This window comes from Anopheles cruzii, chromosome 3, assembly GCF_943734635.1.
Source record: "Anopheles cruzii chromosome 3, idAnoCruzAS_RS32_06, whole genome shotgun sequence".
NCBI lineage: Eukaryota > Metazoa > Arthropoda > Insecta > Diptera > Culicidae > Anopheles > Anopheles cruzii.
The window spans coordinates 13,063,743-13,084,449 of record NC_069145.1 but is presented as its reverse complement, the minus strand read 5'-3'; the positions used below and the strand labels follow the sequence as shown (position 1 = coordinate 13,084,449).

The 20,707-nt window shown below is 46.8% G+C and overlaps 1 protein-coding gene across 1 annotated transcript; it reads right to left on the bottom strand.

Moving 5' to 3' along the window:
• Positions 1–446: 446 nt before the first annotated feature.
• Positions 447–19,021, bottom strand: LOC128269869 (intraflagellar transport protein 56). Its single transcript, XM_053007273.1, has 3 exons — positions 19,013–19,021; positions 2,022–2,162; positions 447–1,961 (listed from the first exon to the last, which is right to left on the bottom strand). Exons 1-3 carry the CDS (start codon positions 19,019–19,021, stop codon positions 447–449), a joined length of 1,665 nt encoding a protein of 554 aa, XP_052863233.1.
• Positions 19,022–20,707: the final 1,686 nt, after the last annotated feature.

Genomic DNA, 20,707 nt, shown 5'->3' with positions numbered 1-20,707 from the left:
ATTAATTCTGTATAATCAGCCCGCTTTCGGTGGGTTTACGAGGGTGTACCACAACAGGCAAGTGGCCGTTCCCAGTGGTTCTTAGTGGTGCAATGTGCGTGCCGTTGCTACCAACCAATAATTATGTCCTCAACTCTTCCGATGTTTCGAGGGTCATTCAGATGTTGCATTCTGCCACAATGACTCTCGATCATCATTAATGACTCTCGATTGGTTGAGTTTAATGTGGTTTCGCGAATGAATGATGTTTCACATGATTGTTCTGCAAAAAATGAATCCAACATCATTCTGTTGCCTATAGGTTGAATCGAAAGTTTCTTTTATTGAATTGCGTCTAGTAGCATTTAGTTTGATTATAGGTCCGTAGTAAAATCTATACCGTTGCTTCGTAAGTTAATGAATAATTTCTCAAGCTTAACTCGTCGTCGTGAGTCGTCGAACATCCTTCACTTGATGCTACTAGCAAAGCGGCGAACAACTCTCAACATGCCTTCCGCCTGAGCATTGGTGGAGTCGCGCAATAGCGAAATAATTTCCGATACCCCACCCGGCGGAGCTCCGCTGCCTCGTTTGGCCAAAATGGCCTGAACGGCACCGGCGCAGGCCCCTCGTTTGCCTTCCCAGTACTCCGGGTTTGGGTCGAGCTTCTCGAGTGTATCGAACGCTTTCGCGGCAACCCAAAACTCCCCGACACGGTAGCTGTCGTTGGCAATTAACTGCAGCAAGGCGAACGCGTCCGGTGTGGAGTCCTTCGTTAGAAAAATGTTCCACGCCTGGTCGGCGTGCCCGGCGTGGATGTGACACTTGGCGAGCACCATGCCGAACGTGCTGTCCGCTTTAATGGAGATGTCGTGAATTTGTAGCAGCAGCTCTTCGGCCTCTTTGTAGTATCCGGTGGCCGCTTTAGCCTGCGCGTAGTTGTAGTTGAAGATGTCATCGTTTACGAAGTAGCTACGGATCGAGTTGAGGTACACCAATACCTCTTCGAACTGGCCGTAAAGGAAGAAGGCCGACGCCATACTCTGCCGTCCGGGGATGGTGTCACACTCGGAAGCCGAACCTCCGACGAGATGCAAACACTGTTGGGCGTTTTTCAGATGCTCCTTCGAGCCAGTTTCCTGTCCGAGCGCAGCGTGGACCACCCCTTTCAGGATGTACTCCTGCGGTACCGTTGGTTGGACTTCTTTCATCAGCTGGTATGCCTCTTGGATTTCTCCGCGCCTCAGATGATGGATGGCAAGGTTCAGCCGCGCCTCGGGCACTATGTCGGTGAGATGGGGCAACACCTGAAGGGCACCCTCTCCGTTGCGAAACACTACCAGATTGTGTTTGATCAGGTCCGCACCGAACGTGCCACTCTCGACCAGGTGTTTGATTTCCTGCTCAGCAGCCCGCCCGTTGAACAGCCGGAACCGATTGCACGCCTTCAGATTGATGGCAATCGTGCTGTCGGGGTATTGGTTCAAGTACAGCTCGAGTACCTCCTGCGAGATATCGTAGTAGTCGAGCTTATAGTAGCAAATGGCCACGTACACGTTCAGCGCCAGGAGATCCTTGTTGTCGAGCAAAACGCGCTTGTAGATATCGATGGCTTCCTGGTAGTGCGACCGGAGGTAGTGCATCCCGGCCAGACTGAGCTGGTCCTCGACTACATCACGCAGCGATCCGTGCAGTTCCATTAGATGATCTTCATCACTCAGCTTGTGCGCGAGATGGAACAGCAAACGGATTTTTAGCGGGCTTTGGGGCAGCCCCTCGACCAGCTTTTGGGCCTCGTCGTACATTCCCAGGTAAAACATGCAGACACAAATGTTGAACGCCACATCGTTCTGCGTGCCGTCGGCTGCGTAGATGGTTTCATACAAATTTTTGGCCCTCTTGTACTCACCGATGTGAAAATCGCAGAATCCTGTCCAGAGTTGTTTCAGGTGCTCGGGTACATCGTCATAATCTTTGGAGCGCTGTAAAAGCGAGGTTATTATGTGCACTTTTTAGAGGGACCAAGTCCATCGCAAACGCACCTGAAGGACGGTCTTGGCGCCCACGTAGTCACGCTTCAGGAGAAACTCCTCGAACGATGGGATAGTTACGGCTCGAGAATTTCCTGACCCCGCGGAGCTACGGTTTCCCTTAGCCGATTCAGATTTGGTGCGTGAGAGTATCTAAAACAAGGGTTTTTTTAAAATAAAAATGAACTAAAATAACGAACACCAAATCTCACCATGTTCACTGTGGGCAAACAACATTGGATCGAGTCTGGTAAATGTCGTTGTTGATAGTTTGTTGCCTTCACTCGTTTCCATAGTTACCAGCGCAAGGATACAAATGCATTGAATGCCACATAAACAGGGTTGAGTCTCAGTGCCGGTAAAATACGTTAGTAAAATATTTCTTTAATGGTTTCAAGAGCAATTCGATTTCGATTTAATTTAATGAGGCATGTTTCAAAGAACCGTTTGTGCTTAAACAAAAATATTCAATTGATTTAATGAACAGCAACATTTGCGTTGATAAACATGATGGATTTATATCGTCGTGTCATTAACATTAAAAATAGAATTAAAGGATTATGGAGTGTCTCATAACTATCCATCCGTTAACTGATGATTACTGGAATGCTTCGTTTCTGTGGCTTCTGTAAAGACATGCTCAAGTTTAGCGGAATTATTTTGCATGGCACTGGGATTACCCGACAAATAATAGACACCGACCCTAGCTGCGCGTCTGTTGAACCGTAATAACGAATTAACTGATTCATTTATCAACCTGGCACGTGTCGGCAACCATGCGAAGTCACATTAACGGTCATCCGATTCATATCATGGTAAACACGCACATAATGGTGGTGGATTATGTAAGATTATGTGAGAAACTAAATGAATGGAAAAAAGATAAGCGTTTCTTTCATGGTATCTGGCTATGATATAATATATGCCTTTCGTTAAATAGCCTAAAGATAGTACGGTGCACGTTTTGGTAATAGATGCCATCAAGACCAACGCATTGCTCGTTAAATACTCAACCGATTTTCGCATGATTCAATAGCTGACCTCATCCAATGGCGGACCTAATCGACGTTTCAGGCATACACGGACACAAGGCAACATGTTAATCGCTCCGAAATATTCGAAACAGGTGGCCAGCGAGTAACACTTTGACTTAATTTGCGTCAACAGAGCTGGGAGGCCCAAAATTCGGAACTACAATTTATATATAACAGGCACACAAGTATGCAAGGCCGAGCTCATGGACTATGAGCTACGCAAAATAGGATGCTCGGATTAGGTCGAAGTTTGTAGTGGCATTGTCTGGTTGCACGCTGCTGACTGGTTCCGGGTTCCCCGCTCATAATCATTAGCCAGTGGAGGCTAACTTTGCAAGGTCCTAAAGCTTGTTTAAAAAGGGATTTTGGTTCAGCCGTTCGACAAATAGCAACCTTCATCCTTCCTAGCATCGTGCACCGAGCACGGAAGTCAGACTTACGGCCCTAACGGTTCTCGTTCCCCATGTATGGGGAACTACTTTTGTCACCTTCTGAGTCCTGTTGTTGTCTCTGCTTGATCCTCGTTCGACATCATTACGCCACTAAAAACATGTATCGTAGCATCGTGCGTTTGCGTACTCTATCATTTGCACCGAAACGGCAGCATAAACGATGCCGTACGTAATTCGACCAAAGCTTGCGGAACCAGCTGTCTGACCGGGTTCGATGTTTTTGTGAGACTTTCGACGCATGGCTTACGTTCGTCCTGTCCGTGTTCCAAATCGGGGTTCGTTTTTGTTGCAATTTACGGTGCGTTCAACATGCTGAAATCGGATGGCAAAGGATAGATGCTGGCGGCCGGTTTTCTAACGAGAGGGCAATAATTCTCCGCAAACAACACCCTGTCCTTCTGCTGGGTGTATTGAACGTTGTAAATGAAACGCTTACGTGCTACGTCATGTACAGGTTTACCATCAATTAGTTAAAAGTGACACGAGAATATTCGGCTGCGATAAAAAAAATCAATTTTACGGAGTTTTATAGATTTTTTGATACTATTTCCTTTCTATCTAGCGTAATAATATTGTTCTGCATATGTGTATACTGCTACGTTTGCGTTAACGTTTTAGCAAAACGGGCCAATTTTATGCATCGTTTATCGAAAGCGCAAAATTTAAATACTCGTTTTAGCTAATTAATTCACACAGTTTAGAGAATTATGATCTCTCGCCCTACTTTACTCATTAAACTCCTGCCACGAATGCTAACAAATGCTTTTCTCAAAAATAAAGTTCACTTTGCGTGGAAAAGAGCAAACTCAAGTTGCATTTTCCAGGAAAACCGTGCGTGGAAATTTTGCACCGTGCGTGCGTCATCTGAAAACGTTCCGAAAACCCTTCCGCGTATGCTGAAGCGTAGCCGCAACGGAAGCACCGTGACGGTGTTTCCGGTGGGTTTTATTATTTTTTGGTTATCAAGACCGAAAAGATTGTTTGACAAGTGGCTTGGCAGCAGCGGTAGGTGAAGTGGTACTGTTCGAGGGGATTTTCTTACGCTTTTGCCACGTTCGCTCTTTCGGACGTCAAAACTTTAGCCGGCAAGCAATGGCATTCGCCAGCACTTTGCGCACACATTCTGTTGGAAGATTACCATTGGGTGAAGCAAAAAATGCCGGACGAATGGGCTGATTAGCGCTTGGTGAGGCAATAACCGTTTCAGGCACACTTTTATGTCGAAAGAAAATAAAGGGCCGTCATTTCTAAGGTGCATTCGCTGGTCCTCTATGGGCAGGTTTGATGGGAAAACGTTCGATGAATGGCGAACCTTAGATTTAATTTTATGATTTAATGTGCTTTTCATTCGTCTTTTAACGTTTTTTAATAGCAGTTTGGTAATGGTTTTGAAATTACGGGTATGCAACCTTTTTAACCCCTGATAAAGGCGTTTACTGCTATGAGTTGCTTGGTTTGCAGTGAGAAAATGTGCGAAAATGTTTTCTCTGCCACAATCTTCCTGTACGTGTTATAGTTTTCCCTTACATGCTGCGGAACGTTGAATGCGATGAGTTACTTTGAACTTGGATGTTTTATGTTGCTCGGGTGCAGCGCACGGATACCGCGAAAAGAATTATGGATATCGTCGTGGATTTATGATACCTTATCGTTGAAAACTTTGCGTGCACACCACTCCTAGTTTAGCGCGTTAATTGATGGGTTTAAAAATAGACTCATAACCCAACACTAGCACTGTTAATGTTAGTGACTAGAACAACTTCGTCTTAACATTACCACTAAACTGATATTAAGGTTTACAGTGGTACTTACCGATAGACTAACTTCGTCATAACATTAGCGAGTTTCTGTAGTAAACTCTTTCTACTACGGTTTGTTGGAAAAATAAGGTTACAAAACCAAACGCAGAACTATATCATTCACAGCGCTCGAGGTGCTCATTTTCCGCAGTCACTCAGAGCTCTTTCCCGCGCGACTTTTCGCGAAAAATCGCTCACGGTAAGTGGTCTGTAGATAGCGTGAGTTACACGTGATTCATGAGAACCGGATGTCGTAAGCCCTTCGTTTTGGTTCGTGGGTTTATTTATTAAAGTTAATCCCGAGTAGCAAAACATTTTACTTTATGAGTGTAATTTGTCGCATAACAAACGTACAGGATTTTAAACACTACTTTTAACAATTTCGGTGGCTTCATTTATTCTACCATGGCTGGCAATTTTAAAACATATTAAAGCCCCTCGGCCAGACAATAAATGGCTTTCGACGGAGGGGAGTACAATCATCGTTAAATCGTAAAGAATGGTTACACATAAAAGTGTGAAATAACGACCACAGAGTAAATAAAACGATTCATTTTGACTTTTGTTTATAGCGGGCATCGTAGTTTTACCTACTGATGACGGACATATTAAGTACTATTTATTCGCGTTTATTAGGGCGAGTACATTCCAACGAAATCGACCCTGGTCCAGAGAACATTGTGTTAAAAGTCCTATGACTTACTAAAACCATTGGGTGGCAAGTCAAACTAACTGAACAGTAACCCAAACTAACTTCCAATTCTATCGAAGAGGACCCTTCCGATAAGCGCAGAAAATCGAATGCATTTTAAGCAGCACTTCCCGTGGGTTTGTCAAAGCCCGAAAAACATAAATCATTTGCGCCTTTGTTGAACGAACGCGGCCCCGAAGCTCCACAGTTCTTGGACAATCGGTGTGCGGTGGCACTTTAACTGTGACTTTTCGAAGTTTGGTCCACAGATACCATCGCTTGCGGGTTGTTGAAAGAAGTGAATTGAAAATAGGTCGTCCCGAAAATGTTCACTCTCTTTCTTTGTCACGCTGGGCAAGGAAGCCAAATGGAAATTTTGTTGAAAATGGGTTTTCTATTAGCTCGAGTTGATGGATTTTGCATCAGGTCACAGAATGAAACGATGGCAGTTTGTAACTTTCGATCATCTGCAGCCTGCCGAAAGTTGTGTTCTGTGCAAGGCGTTTCTTTTAAATATTTTTAAATGGACATATAATTCGCTCAATCAATTCCGACAAAAAATTGAGTATAATTGTTAGTTGAAAAACGCCCCAGGTAAAATGATAAGTAAGGTAAATGATAAGTGCTGATAGTAATGAGTGTACTTAATTTATCTCTCAATGGCGTTCAATTGAATGATTGCGGAGCCGATTAAGAAGTGGGACGCGGCGATCGAATCCAATCTGAATCTGAATATTTTGCACAAATTGTACAACACATTGCCATGTTTGCTTCAAACATTCGAGGCTGAAATCTGTTTCCGTGGACCAGTTGCTGAAGTGTTAGTTTAGCGGTGGGTTTCATAAACCCCTTTACTACAGTGACCTCTCGGTAGGCAGTCGATCCATATTTTGTTACCAGGCTTTACTGTGATCCATGAGCATGGGTGTGCGCGGTTCAGCGATATGACGAACATATTTGCCAGATGGCCTTCGCCCGGAAGCTGCAAATAAAACGTTACCATTGTACCACCGTGTTGGCCAAGGGTCCTCATCGGCCACGGATTATGAAACACAACTACTTGCCACGCACACTACAGGAATGGAAACCACCCCGGCCAGCCACCAATAAAGACATACCCGAATGTGTGAATGGGAGTCAATAAAACATCGTTTGGCATGAAATCCTTTCTCGGCAATCCCCGTAGCCGCCCGGTACCGCCCGTAGTACAATCCATCTCTCCGTGGTGTGATGCTGGTGAAAGTACCGAACGCTGGTCGGAAGTGGTGCTACAATATCCATTACGAACCCTAGGTCCTTTGACCGTACGGTTGATGTGTGGTGAAGCCGTGAAACAAATCAAAGCGGCAAGCGCTGGGTTTCAGTGGTGCCTTCGGGCTACTTAAGTGCCAGTAGCTGGGCAGACCTTGTTCCCTACTAGGGAGTCAGTCCTGCAGGTTGGTTTTAGTTTTGTAGAAAATATTATTATGATGTTTCGTAGCAATTCTCACTCGACTCACGTGGAAAGTTTCAATATTATCCCGGTGAAATTGGGAAAGGATTGCATCACGTAGCGGCTTCGGGCAAACGGAAGAGAATTCGAAACGAAATCAGCTACGAAGTGTTGAAAGTTTTTCGAAGCGAGAGTCTTATGTTTAGTATTCCTAATGAGACAGTACGTGCAAACAGCACCAACGACCCATTGGAGACAGCTCCCCAGCCGGGAGTTGTCAGTTGAAAGAAGTACCGAATAGTGTTTGGCCAATGGTACGACGCAAATGGCAATGTAATGGCATGAATTGCTCAGCATCTCACATTTCGGAATAGTCCAACGTCTGCTTTTGTTGGTAAATTGCCCTCTATGTTTCACTTTATATAGAGGAAACAAATCGATTATTTGTGAAACAAGCGATTAGTTTGGTTTACTTCGGAATTGCTTCGCTCGCTGCAGCTCTATTTTTTCATTTATTTTGTCAATGCGTCGCTGACATTCTAGGTAACAAAAGTGGCATTATTATTTTTTTGCAATTACCTTTTCTCTACTAAATGTCTCTAGGATGAGCAGAAAGTGTTGTATCTCTAATTGCTTCACTTGTGCAATGACATCCTTCAAGCTGTAAGAAACTCGAAACTACCCAATTTCGGAACCAATTAAGAAAATTCACTCCAATAATTCTCTCTAGCACGGTCTGTGCTTCTCGGTCAAGCTCGCTACTTCCTGTGGCTCAGATAAGCGTCCGCCAATATGCGACGGCAAGCGAATCTGGACACCGATTCCGACCATATCATAACTGACCGTTTAACTTTGTGGTGTCTCGTTTCGCCAAGTGTTGCTACCAAAGAACACTTTTTATCCACATGTTTCTGTGCGCCCCCCAAACAGAAGGATGGCAAATCTGTGCGGCACCAAGTCAAGAATCTTCTGCCCGTCTTACACAGCTTGCCCAGACGATAGGCAAGGCGAGTTTCGAGCACAGTCGCCGCCGGATAATAATCCAATGAGCAGCTTTGTTCCGCCTGTTGGTTTGCCGGGCGTGCGTGATGGGGACGCCTGGTCGCTCATGATTTACAGCTATTTGGTGGAATCACAAATGAAATATATCGCGCCTGGCTATGTGTCTCATTAGGCGATATTTATTACATAGATAGACCGGGGACCCGTCGGTTTTATGTGCCAGTACGCGGTTCACCCGAAAAGTGTTGATTCATGAAGAAAGTAGCATTAAGTGCAGGACCTCGCTCGCTAGTTAACGGCATGGGCGTCGGCGCTTCGAAGGAACATTCTCATTACTGGTGCAATAAACACCGGACTGGACCGGACTCGTAATAAACTCGGCACAACCTTGCCGGACACAACGAATACCTCGGGTTGGGCCACATCTTCGGTTGGAGCATTTGCATTTCCTATAGCTTTCCCGGTCATCTTGGTGAGCGGACGAGTTCTTCAACAATGTTGTTTGTATAAGGTAATTTTGTTGAAAATGCAGATCAAGTTGCACCAAGTAAACCTTGAGAGACGGTTTATTTTTCCACACAAAAGATCGCATTCGCTGAGTATGGGTTTCACCGCGAGTCGAGTCACACGGTTGGGCTTGGTCAGGGAAGCGGGTTGTTGGTAAATAAACAAGCTGATTGTTGCGTTATTTTTCCCCCGCCTGGAATGTTAAAATAACAACCCAACCAGTACACATACAGGAATCCAAATCAACAAACACGGCCTCGGTTCACAAAAGATCCGTCTCTACTGCAGCGATCATCGGTTGCTTAAGTTTCAAGTTGTGCTTCGTTCACCATTTAATAGTGTCCGTATTATTTCTTGTCCGCAAAAATCAATTTTAAGATTTCTGATGTGCTCATCAATCGATTTTAATACAACTTTTTCATTTTCACTTCCTATTTTCGTACAGCCTTTCGGCAAGCAAATTGTATTTGATTAAACAAGCTACATAAAGTAAACGTATCTTGTCATAAAAAATGAACGTGGCCAGCAAAACTCGTACTGATTGTTGTGGACTCTACTTCGGCCTCATCTTCGCCGTCCGCCGGTGATTGATTAGGCGCACGTCAACGCCCTCATCAACGGTCCTCAATCAACGATGTGGTTGGTATTTGCATAAACTGACCAGTATCGGTTCCCTTAGGTCAACCATCAAGACACTGTGTTTCCAGCGAAGAGGAGTCCCGGTGCCCGAGTTGAACGTACTTTGCCTCAAATGATGATGTTTGGCAAGTAAATGAAAATCTTTCCATGCATGGAAAGCGAACGTACAGCTCACTACACTCTCCGACGCGGGCCATAGTTTAGTTTCAGCGAAGTTTATTTTGCTTTAAGGTTGTTGCATGGAGTGAAGCGTAAGTCATTCGACGGATAAAAGAGCGATCAACTTGAGGCATTCCTAGAGAAGGTCTACCCCAGAGCTGCTAATAAAAGGCTTCTTCCAATTTCGTTCGTTCGTCTTCATCTTTCGACACTGACAAAGGCTATAAAGTGGTCTATTTTTAGTGCGAAGGTTTATGTTTGAAACACCACGTTGGAACCGTACGGCTGGAACGCACCTCGCCATTGTACGGAATCAGCTGACAATATGTTTCCGTCTTTTGTTAGAGTGTTGCCAAACCTTAATCTTGTTCCCGTTACGAGACGACACTAAGATTGATGCTGTGCTATGTTTTTGTGAACTACCTTTTAATGGAAAACGTAAAATAAGCGCCCACGGTTCCACGGTGTTACGATTCGGTCGATTCAATTCCGACGGAACCCCGGTTTTTTGGCAGCGGTCGGTCGGTAAGTGAAATAAAAATTAGCCAAAAACACATATTCTATCAGGTGTACAAATAGAAAACCTCCGTTTTCCCATGGGGGGCGCTAGCAGCTGCAAATTAAACGATAAAAATATGCAAAATCCTGGCAATGACAGTTGAGGCATCTGTCAACAACTCCACAAAATCTCGATTGTTTATTTTCACTCTGCTTTGTGTTATTCATGTGCGAACATGGCGCAATTTGAGCCGAAAAAGAGCCATTTGCGGGAAGTGTTGCTTTTTTCGTTTCATACTAAAAAAAATGCAGCTGAAGCGCATCGAATGATAGTAGAAGTTTATGGTGAAGCCTGCATTAGTGAAAGAACGTGTCGGGAGTGGTTTTGCAAGTTCAAAAACGGCGATTATGACGTGCAAGACAAGGAGCGTCCCGGACCGGTGAAAAAGTTCGAACATGCCGAATTGAAAACTTTGCTGGAAGAAGATGCTTGTCGAACGCAACAGGAACTTGCATACTTATTGGGGGTGACGCAACAAGCAATATCGCATCGGCTAAAAGCCCTAGGAATGATCCAGAAACTAGGATACTGGGTGCCGCACGAGTTGAAGCTGAGGGACATCGAACGGCGCCTTTGCATTTGCGAGCAACTCCTTGAACGGCAAAAAAAAAAGGTTTTTTACATCGCATCTTGACCGGGGATGAAAAGTGGATACACTATGATAACCCAAAGCATAAAAAATCGTGGGGACTTCCCGGCCATGCATCAACATCTACAGCTAAACCGAACATTCATGGCTCGAAGCTGATGCTCTGTATTTGGTGGGACCAGCTCGGCGTTGTCTATTGCAACCAGGCGAAACGATTACAGGAGCCCTGTATCGCACACAACTAATGCGGCTGAGTCGAGCGTTGAAGGAAAAACGGCGTCAATATTGAGAAAGACACGACAAAGTTATTCTTCTTCACGACAACGTTCGACCACATGTTTCCAAAGTCGTGAAAATATACCTGTAAACATTAAAATGGCACATACTACCCCCCCGCCCTACTCTCCAGACATCGCCCCGTCAGACTACTATTTATTCCGATTGATGACGCATGACCTGGCCGAGCAGCGCTTCCGTTCTTTCGAGGACATCAAAAATCGGATCGATGAATGGATCACGTCGAAAGATGAAAAATTTTTCCGACGAGGAATTAAAAAGCTGCCCAAAATGTGGGAAAAAGTTGTGGCTAACAATGGCAATTACTTTGAAGAATGAGTTTGTAAGGAGTTTTTTACAATAAAGCCTCAAATCATGAGAAAAAAACGGCGGTTTTCTATTTGTACACCTGATACAAAATGAGAGAGAACGCCGTCCCGGATGTGCGTGCCAAGTGGTTTCTATCGCTCCTCAGATAAGGCGGCATAATTTGCTGTCACGAATCTGCCACGAAAGTTTGCTAATAAACATGGACCGATGGGCATATTTGGCTGAAACATTCCATCTCCCGTGGAACGAGTAAGTTCCGGGTTGAAAGAAAAGCTGTTGTTCGTTTGCCGCGGACCTAGTTCCACCGAGCGCCATTCGGACTTACGGATAACACAAGTTTTCTTCGCTCAACCGGAACTTCCTAGAGGAGATGTGTTCCCCGAATGGCGAGGAAGCGGATGATAAATTTAATTCAGACTTCAATACACCACACCAGCCAACAGACAGTGCCGGCGTAAGTGTTTTTCGTGACGCTCCGTTCAAAGTTTTCCCCGGATAAACGGGGCGGTTTGGCAGTTTTTCCGCGCCCGACGTTCGGGTGTGTTGGTAATGGGTTAAAACTACGAAACGTCGTTTAGTCTTGCGTCACTCGCGCAATTTGTCTTGGGGCTGTCATCTCGGAGAGAAAGAGTAACCAGCAGAATGTGTACTATTTATATGAATATATTTTTGTAAAGAAAACGCGGCCATGCTTCGTTGCGACACTATTGAAACTCGGTCACCGAACTGAGCCTACACATCTCACATCGCACATCGATGGGCAACAGGAAGTCAATCAGTATTTTACGTTTGATCAACAAGGAAGCCGCCCCGAGGGGGGTCACTGTCAATTACGGGGCCATTCTACGATTTGACTTCCGTTTATCTCAATGGTCGGCCTCAACGGCCCGTCCCGGAGTGGTTTTGGTTATCTTGAAAATTCGAAACATCCCACGGTCCACGGAAAGGCTCGGACTTCGCAATCCTTCGCCGGCCTCGGAAACCGGAAACCGGCCGGTCGGGCCGTATGCCCGCCAGTGATAATGTAATTAAACGGGTCGTTGTTTGACAGATTGTTGACCGTAGGCCACGGTCACCGTACACGGATCGTGACGAGTCAGGCGCCTGACGTCGAAGTCCTGGTTGGGCCCTTCCATTTGGTTTCCGGTACGTGTGGCTACAATTGCAATCTGGAATTAAAATCAAATTAAATTATTCCGTCCCTATTGAGTGGCGCGAGGCCCTTTGCGCTGGCGTGGCGGTGGCCTGTCGCACGCTCCGAGCGTTCACCCGTGACGTGACAATGCGACCGGGGAGTGTATGGTAATTGTAATAATTTTATGACATCATCCTGGTGCTGTGTACTGGAATTGTAATCACGGGTAACGGTCGTCGATTATTGCAGCTCCTGCTGTTTACCGTTATTTCCGCGTCCCCGAATGTACTGAGGATGGAAAAAGGTCAAGATACACGGCCCTCCGTGTAAGTAGGATTGTTATTCGAGCGATAAATTATTAGCTTCATCAACGGGCTGACACACTAAGAAGCTTACTGTCCGGCTGATGATGATGCTCGTGGACGAGATGTATGAGTATCATAAATTTACGGATATAATTATGCTGCCCCTGTGCCGATGGCCACTATGCCGGAACCGGGAACGAAAAAAATCAACCAAAAAAAGCGCCACCGTCCGTCCAAACTAGGTCATGGTAAAATTCATTTCTGGAAGCCACCAACTGCAAAACACTTACGAAAATAAAAGCCCGGAGCTGAAACGAACAGCACTTACGGCCGATGAGAATGGAGCGAGTGGAGTAGAATCAATTTTATGCTTCGTTTGCATTCCCTGCCATGAAGAGAGTCCAGCGCGGAGACTGAATGCTGCACATCGGATCCTGGTGGCTGAAAAAAGGCTGACTCTTTGGGTTTTTAAAGCACTCCCCGCCATACTGGTATTCGGGTTGTGTGTGTGTGTGTGCTGGGATGGTTTAGAGCCCAATTTTTAAACCTGAATCCACCGCAGCATGGGGGATTTAAATTTTTACGATCGCACTGAATGCGTTTCCACTATTCCGGAAAGTGCGTCCCGTTTCGCTACTTCCTGAATGGCTGGCAATATTTAACATGCCGGCTTTAGGGCTACACGGACCAGCAATGCCGACGTGGAACGATGCTTCCGTTACACACATTAAATTTCGGTTCGGGTTTGATTTACACCAAACTTTTGGCAACCTCACCCAGTTGGCTGAGTGCAACTGTCACCGAACCGCACCGAACCCACAAACTTTAATTGAAATTCTTGCAACTCGAGGCCAAACCACTGTCCGGTCCGGGCATGACGAGCATTGGGAAGGAAGTAAAATGAGCAGCATTTTCTAATACGTAAAATTTATGATTAGGTTCGCTTGACCAGAACTGAATGCTAAGTGACTTCCACACCACGACCAGCCAGCAGATTGAACAACTTTTACTGCAAAACGTTACATGTCGTCTCTCCGGTTTTCGAAATCCTTTTATCGCATCCGGTCCGTTTTACGATAAGTATGAATCGTTTAATTCTTTAAACCTAAGCATTGCCCACGGGACGGCTGGGACGGCGTCGTGCAGCGGAACAGCTTCCGTTTTACGTACCATCTGTTGCGGTGTCCCTTTCGAGGCCACGCGCCACTGTGACACTCTCACTACATACGACACGCTCTGCAGGGATTTTCTGCCGAGACGAAAAAAAATCAACCACCCAGTCGTCTGGGTGGCTCGTAAAGCAAAATAAAAGGACCGTGCACCATCGGCCCAGACGGCCCGGGGCGGCCCAGCGAGAGCAGCGGGTTTTAAATTACGATATAATACGCCGCGGCGTAGCTTACACGCTCGCCGGCACCAGGCTCGATAAAGCAGCTTCGTTCCGGTTTCCGGGCGGGCCGGGTGTCTATTTTTTGGCTGCCTGAAATTGTCCGGCTTCCTTCCGGGTTTTACCGGGGAGCAGTTTCGATCGGTCAACGGTGTCGTCATCGTGGGCATTTTATGTTGCCCTCGAAAGTTTCCGCAATGCTTTATGATCCGTGTGGATTTTTATGAGAAATGCTGCGTGCATTGCGTGAGCTCGGCACCGATAGCGAATGCTCGAATCCGAAATGTGGCTACCGAATGTGTACTTTTGTGCACTGCCAAACGCGTGACCGTGGTCGGGAAGGTAGACACCATCCGATTCGCGCCCAATTTACTTTCAACAGCAGTTGCGGATTTATTTTCTCGCGCCTTGCCGCGCCAAAGTAAACCAACACGAAAAGAGGGCGACAAAAACCAGGGAACACTCCGAGTTGGGGACCATTTTTCTACCGGCTCCCGCCCGCCTGGTCCTTGAGCGTGGACGTGGCAAAAAGCGTGCTTCCTATTTTCGCATTTGGTTTTTGGCGGATGGCGCCAGCACCACGCCAGCATGGGCGGCCTGTTGTTATGTGGCCGGCGCGTCGAGACAAGCTGTCTTGGCGGCACCGCATGTTTTTATGTTGCCCATATTTCATGCACACCGATTCACCCCGAAGTGCGCGCGCCTTCCACGTCTTTCGATGACTTCGATGGCGGTGGGTTCCTTCGCCCACCTAAGAAGCGACACCTAAGAGCCAGTTCGTGTTGGGATTTAAAGGCCCCAAAACTGTGCCAAATCCGTTTTCTAATGTGCCATCATCGGATGCTCAGCTCAGCTAGGTTTCGATGTCCTATCGCGTGTGCGATGTGACCGCGTAAATTATCGGTTAGTCATGCGTGCCATGTGCGCGTCGTACATTATGGGGCCCGGATTGCAATTTAATTTAAACGTGGGTTTTCGTTGAATAAAGGACGCACGATATGAAGAATTAAGGTCGACGTGGTCGCAACGAACACAAGGCTGATTCACGGAGCCGATATGGAGCACCCCAAAAAGGGCTGAATGTCGCATCACTTAGCGAAGCAGTCACCGGGCCGATAAACGGGCCAAGGGCGTACTTACGGGCGCAATGCGATTTTCCGATATCGTTTATTATCATTTTATTGGCGCACCGAAAAGAGTAGTAAACACTCTGGTCTGGTGACCCGAAAATGGTTTCATTATCATCAAGCTGCCACAAGCCACCGAGCAGATGGCTCTGCAGAGTCGTTTCGTTCGTAGTTCGTGTGTGTACGAGTAATTCTTTTTTTTCGGTATGTTAAATGCGACAAATTAGATCTGGCCGGGGGGGGCTCGCGGCACGTTTACTCGACCATTAATCACCGGTAGCACGTTGGACAAATTATTTTCCCGACCAGTGAGCACACCGGAATGTGCTGCACACATTCACTGCACGGGTGGGGCTCGGTTCGATTTGGAGCCTCCCATTTGGCACGAATGCACACCCGGGTGCGGCCTGAAAATCGTGCTGCAACCGGATGCAAAAAGCCCCCTCGGAGGCCGTTTGGCGCTTAAATCAATCGAGTGGCGAAGTGGCGAAAACGTACACCGGGGACCGGGGCCACCTGTTAAAAGTCAACCAGGATCCGTTCCAGAGTTGGCCGGACGGGGACGAGCCGTGTGACAGGTGAAATTTATCTTCTCGACTTTCTACCGGCAACACAATTTATTACCACGCTGATCCGCCACAACACCGGCCTCATCACCGTCGTCATCATCATCACCAACATCTCATCTGGTTTATGTTGAGTGCATTATGGGAAAGACCGGCCTTTCGGAGGGCCTGCCGCGCGTAAAGTGGTAATTCCACACTTATTTAACCAAACTAATCGTCTGGCGCTGATTATCGTTTCACTGCCAAGCCAAGCACCCCGGCAGAGATTAGAGGTAGAATTATGGTAATGGCATCATCATCACGAGTGTTTACCACTGTGAAGCCACCGGAGCACATTAATTACTGTATTTGTTAATAGTGTCCAGGTACAGCCGTAAACCAAACATTTAACGGCGCACGTTGCGGTAATTTTTGGACGGAACGTTCAAATATTAGGCGACATGCAATTGGCGCCTCATGTCCTTAGGTCCTCTATGGATGTGCTCGGTAAAACCCGCAGGCTCGCGGAATTTAATTAATGGATGCTTGCACAAGTTTAGCTAGCTAGTCGTTGTGTTGTTAGTGAAACTCGGCGGAAATCACGAATTTTGTTGAACATCTTTCCATTTTGTTTCGCCTATGCTAATTTGAGCCATACGAAAAGGATCTCTGCTTTTAGCCGGGACAAGTTTGGCATAAAATTAAAACATGCGGAGTGAAAAAGTGAATATTTTAAGGCATCGACTGATGCAATGATAAAAACTTCATCTCTACTACCTTTTCAAAGCCATTCTCTGCCGTTACGCAACTCATTCCGCCCACTGGCGGTGGTGGAAAATGTGCGAAAAACTAAAATGCGTGGCTCGTCAAAGAAGTTTCTTTCCATTTTTTCACCACTGCAGTGCGGAATATTTCTGAGTTTTTACGCCGAGAACGCCGATTGAAGTTGACGATTGATTTTTCCAACAATCGGCGCTTCGTGACGTATTTGCGTTAATCGATGACGGATTTGATTTCTTTAAAAATACATCGAACTGTCGCCGGCAGACTCCAACTCCAAGAGCACGCAAGGCCCGACCGGTTCCCGACCGGTTCCCGACCTACGCCTTACACGGTCGTAAGCCGGTCCATCGTAAACAAGTCACCGCTCACCGGTGACTCATGGAAAATGCGTGCCCGAGATCCTGCCACCGGTGGACACTCACGGGTCCGTCGCACGAGAACCGTGCGAACCGTGCGAAATATTGCGCGAAGATAAACAGCGCACTCGTGAGTGGCTGGCCTGGCAAGAAGCTGCCGGTTGCTGGCATCCGAAGCAACCGAATCGGTGCCGTCAATCGCGATCGAATGTTTAGTCTGACCGTGACCGTGGCCAGGATTTGACGGGTTTAGTCTTTGCCAGCGCGCACGTGTACGGGCGTGCAACGGTTCGGAGTGATCAGTTTTGGGGAGTGAAAATGTAGTGAAGTTTACCGCTGCTTTAGTCCGTTCCGAATACATCCCCCGGTTGCACCCGGTTACGTGGGCTAGATTAGAGTGTTTGTGCCAAAATAATTAAATGTAGTGCATACGCAGTGCGGGAAGTGCTCACCGGTGCTTCCCGAGGCGTCTCCTATTCCCATTTCAATACTAGTGACTATCCTTCTAAGCGTTGTTTGTGAAAAATATTTCAAACCCACTCGTTGCCAACCTTAACTGGGTTGATTTTTAAATGTATCTTAAATTGTGATGCGTCCATTGTGCATTTAAATGTTCGAGTAAACTAGTGACCGCATAGCCGTTAGTTGGTGTGCGTGTGTGTGTGGAACGTGTAAAAAATAAACCCAACCCTCGCCGTGGAATTGTTTCCCGTTCCGGGTTCCGTGCGAAACCCGAAAGCCGCAAATCTTAATGTCAATGTCATCCCTCATCACCCATCGCGCCCATCGATATTGATGCGGGGCGATTCGGGAAGAATAAATACTAACAAACAAAAAATGGTCCATTAACACCACTCGCCACGTCAGCAATCGTCGTCAAAGTGAATCGTCCAGCGAGTGGCCAGGACACTCTGCCGCCATCGTCCCACCATCCGTGTTGTGAAATCTGTGTGTCTTTCTCGCGCGTAATCGGGAAGTATTGGCGAGAATCGTGCCCAGCCGGACGCTGGTACGAATTTATGGTTCGACCCGGAAACATACGTAGCGAGTCAATTTACGAGCTGATTTCTCGTTAAAAGGACGCGGCCACGGTGGCGTTTTTGTCGCTGAGAGTGAAGTGGCGCTGCAGATCTTGCGGAGTGTTCAAATTGATCGTTAACAAGCCATTCGGTGGGTCGGCAGCCATAAAGTGAGGTATGTATTTAGAGGGCGCTTTGTGCGTGTGTAAACCGTTCATGTTATGGAGTGTTTGTCAATCATAAACATGTTCGGTAGAGCGTTGCTTAGTAATTTTTTATTTAACCGCAATAAAATGTGTTGTAGTAAAGTAAACGAAAGACAATCTGTAAGGGTTTCGACATGCCCCTACTCGCGTGTGGAGATGACTCTTTAATCTTGCGCTCTTTTTCTCATCGTGAATTAATTAATTAAGCCCGGATTAAGTATGCACCGTGGCCACGGGATTTATGAAAGAATCGTTTCCTGTGTTACGGATGCAATGAGCGTTACTTTTAAGCTTAGCTACCGAGCGAGCCCCTGAGTGCCACTGCAATTGCAGTGGAGCTGAACTTGAACCTTTGCATAGCTTATCCGGCTCGTCCGGCTAGTGACTGAATCGAAACAACCCCGGCAACCTGGAGCGAACGAATTGCTCTCCGCGACCCCGAATGAAAAAAAACACATTCCGATTCCTTTCTCTATAGCAATCAATCCATTTTAGCGCTGTTGCAACAGTAAAAACCCATCGTTGGGCCGCTGTTCGATTGTTTGATTGGAAAAATGCCTCAACAGTCGGCAGTCTATCGCACAACGCGGACCGAGAACAGCAGACCGGTGCCGGTATCGCTCCGTGTACCGGTGATACCGGTTATCGGAAAACACCTGTTTGTGGCATACTTGGTCCATGTCCGTGACCACCGAGATAGCCTATGCCGCCGATGATAGCAAAACACACCACTCTCCGCCCGCTCTGGGTTCACTGGGCGAAGGGTTTTATTCTTGTTTTGCGTAAAAAGTTGTCTTAGTAACACGCCCGACCCCAACCGGGCACGCCACGGTTCGGGAGGAATGAACCTCCGCTCCGATAACGACGGTCGGCGGAGCATCGGAGAAGTTTTGTGGTTATGTAAAGATATTTCAAATCTAACGGGAGCCCAACGGGACGAAGCATTTTGCTGCCTTAGTGGGGGAGCGAGGGAGCGTAATAATTGCAACTTTTGCCAGCGACAAGGAAAACTTAGTCCGTGCCGCCGCACGATTTGGCCGGTAATGGGAGGGAAAATTGAAAGAGATCAAACTCGTTCGATAATTGCTGTGATGTTGTAGGAGAATTTTCGCACATTGCGAAACTTTACCGATGGTGTCGGACCGAATTATGTTTACAGCGTTGGGAGACGTTCCGTAGAAGCCGTTTTTCTGGTACATAAAAATGAAACGGTATGAATTGAATTGGTGTAAAGCCGTCCAACGTACGGATGCTGAGTCATGAAAACTCTTCCTTTTCCATTCGCTTTCGAAGAAAGCCCCGTTTTAAAAGGTATGATTTATGAAAAGTGTCAGTTGTTAAGTTACGACGAGACACTGACGGCGAACGGGTGAGTGAACACATGGCATCGAAACAGGGAGCAACGCGCCTCATAAACACCTCCCTTTTTCCCGATGATTCCCGCCAACGAAAGATGTTCGAATAGATTTTATGTGCACGATCAACGGAAGCTGGCAACCGCACTGGGACTCGGTCCCTGTAGTCTGTACATGTGTAACGTGGCGATGGAAAACGCTCCGTGGAAAACTGGGCACCCAAAACGGGAGGGGTTAATGAGGGAGGGCTGGGTTCAAAATTAATTGATCGCCAATAATCGCCCGTTAAGTTTCGGGCTCGATCGGATCGAACATCTGCCGCCGATGTTGGCCGATTTCATCACGCACATTCACACACATCCGTTGCACATCGTTCGGCGAGCAAAGTTGAGGAGCTAGGCCGCAATGGCGACCATCCATAAACAAGCTATTATTCGTTTCCGAAATTTGAGCGTCTGCCAAAGCGGCGGAAACCCGTAGTTCCGCGTTGGTCCAGGCAACACGGGCGCCAGCGACGCGTGTGTGTCAGCGTGCAAAGGGTTGCCATTTTCCTGTCGTAATTTTCCAGTCGTATATTTTAATAAACTGCCCGCCCAATGACCGGCGCACATTTATTGTCCGGTGCCGTGTTGGGGCAGTTCCATTGCGGCATTGCATTGCACAACTGGAGCAGCCCGAATGCACGCAATCGAGCCGTGGCCCGATCTACTGGGTGGGAAAATTCGATGCTGGCTGGCCGGTTGTTTGAAAATAAGGTTATAATAATTGATTAACATGTGAGCTCCACGTGGGATTAATTCACCAGCAATTACTTAGCCCACATTTGGCCCGCCGATCCTTTACCACGAATCGCTTGTTGCCGGGCTTTATCTTTTGGGTAAGTTTTTCTTTTTATTATCGCTCAAAAGATTTCCAGAGTCTAGACGAGCATAATAAATATTTATTCTGACCGGGACCGGGGTGTACGCGCCACGCATCGCTTCGTCAGCGTGCCATCGCGATTCGTGCCAA

Excerpts from the sequence above, each read along its gene's own strand:
- LOC128269869 (XM_053007273.1), bottom strand. Across the intron at positions 1,962-2,021 it reads GCGCCAAGACCGTCCTTCAG|CGCTCCAAAGATTATGACGA; the intron begins GTGCGTTTGCGA and ends TCGCTTTTACAG.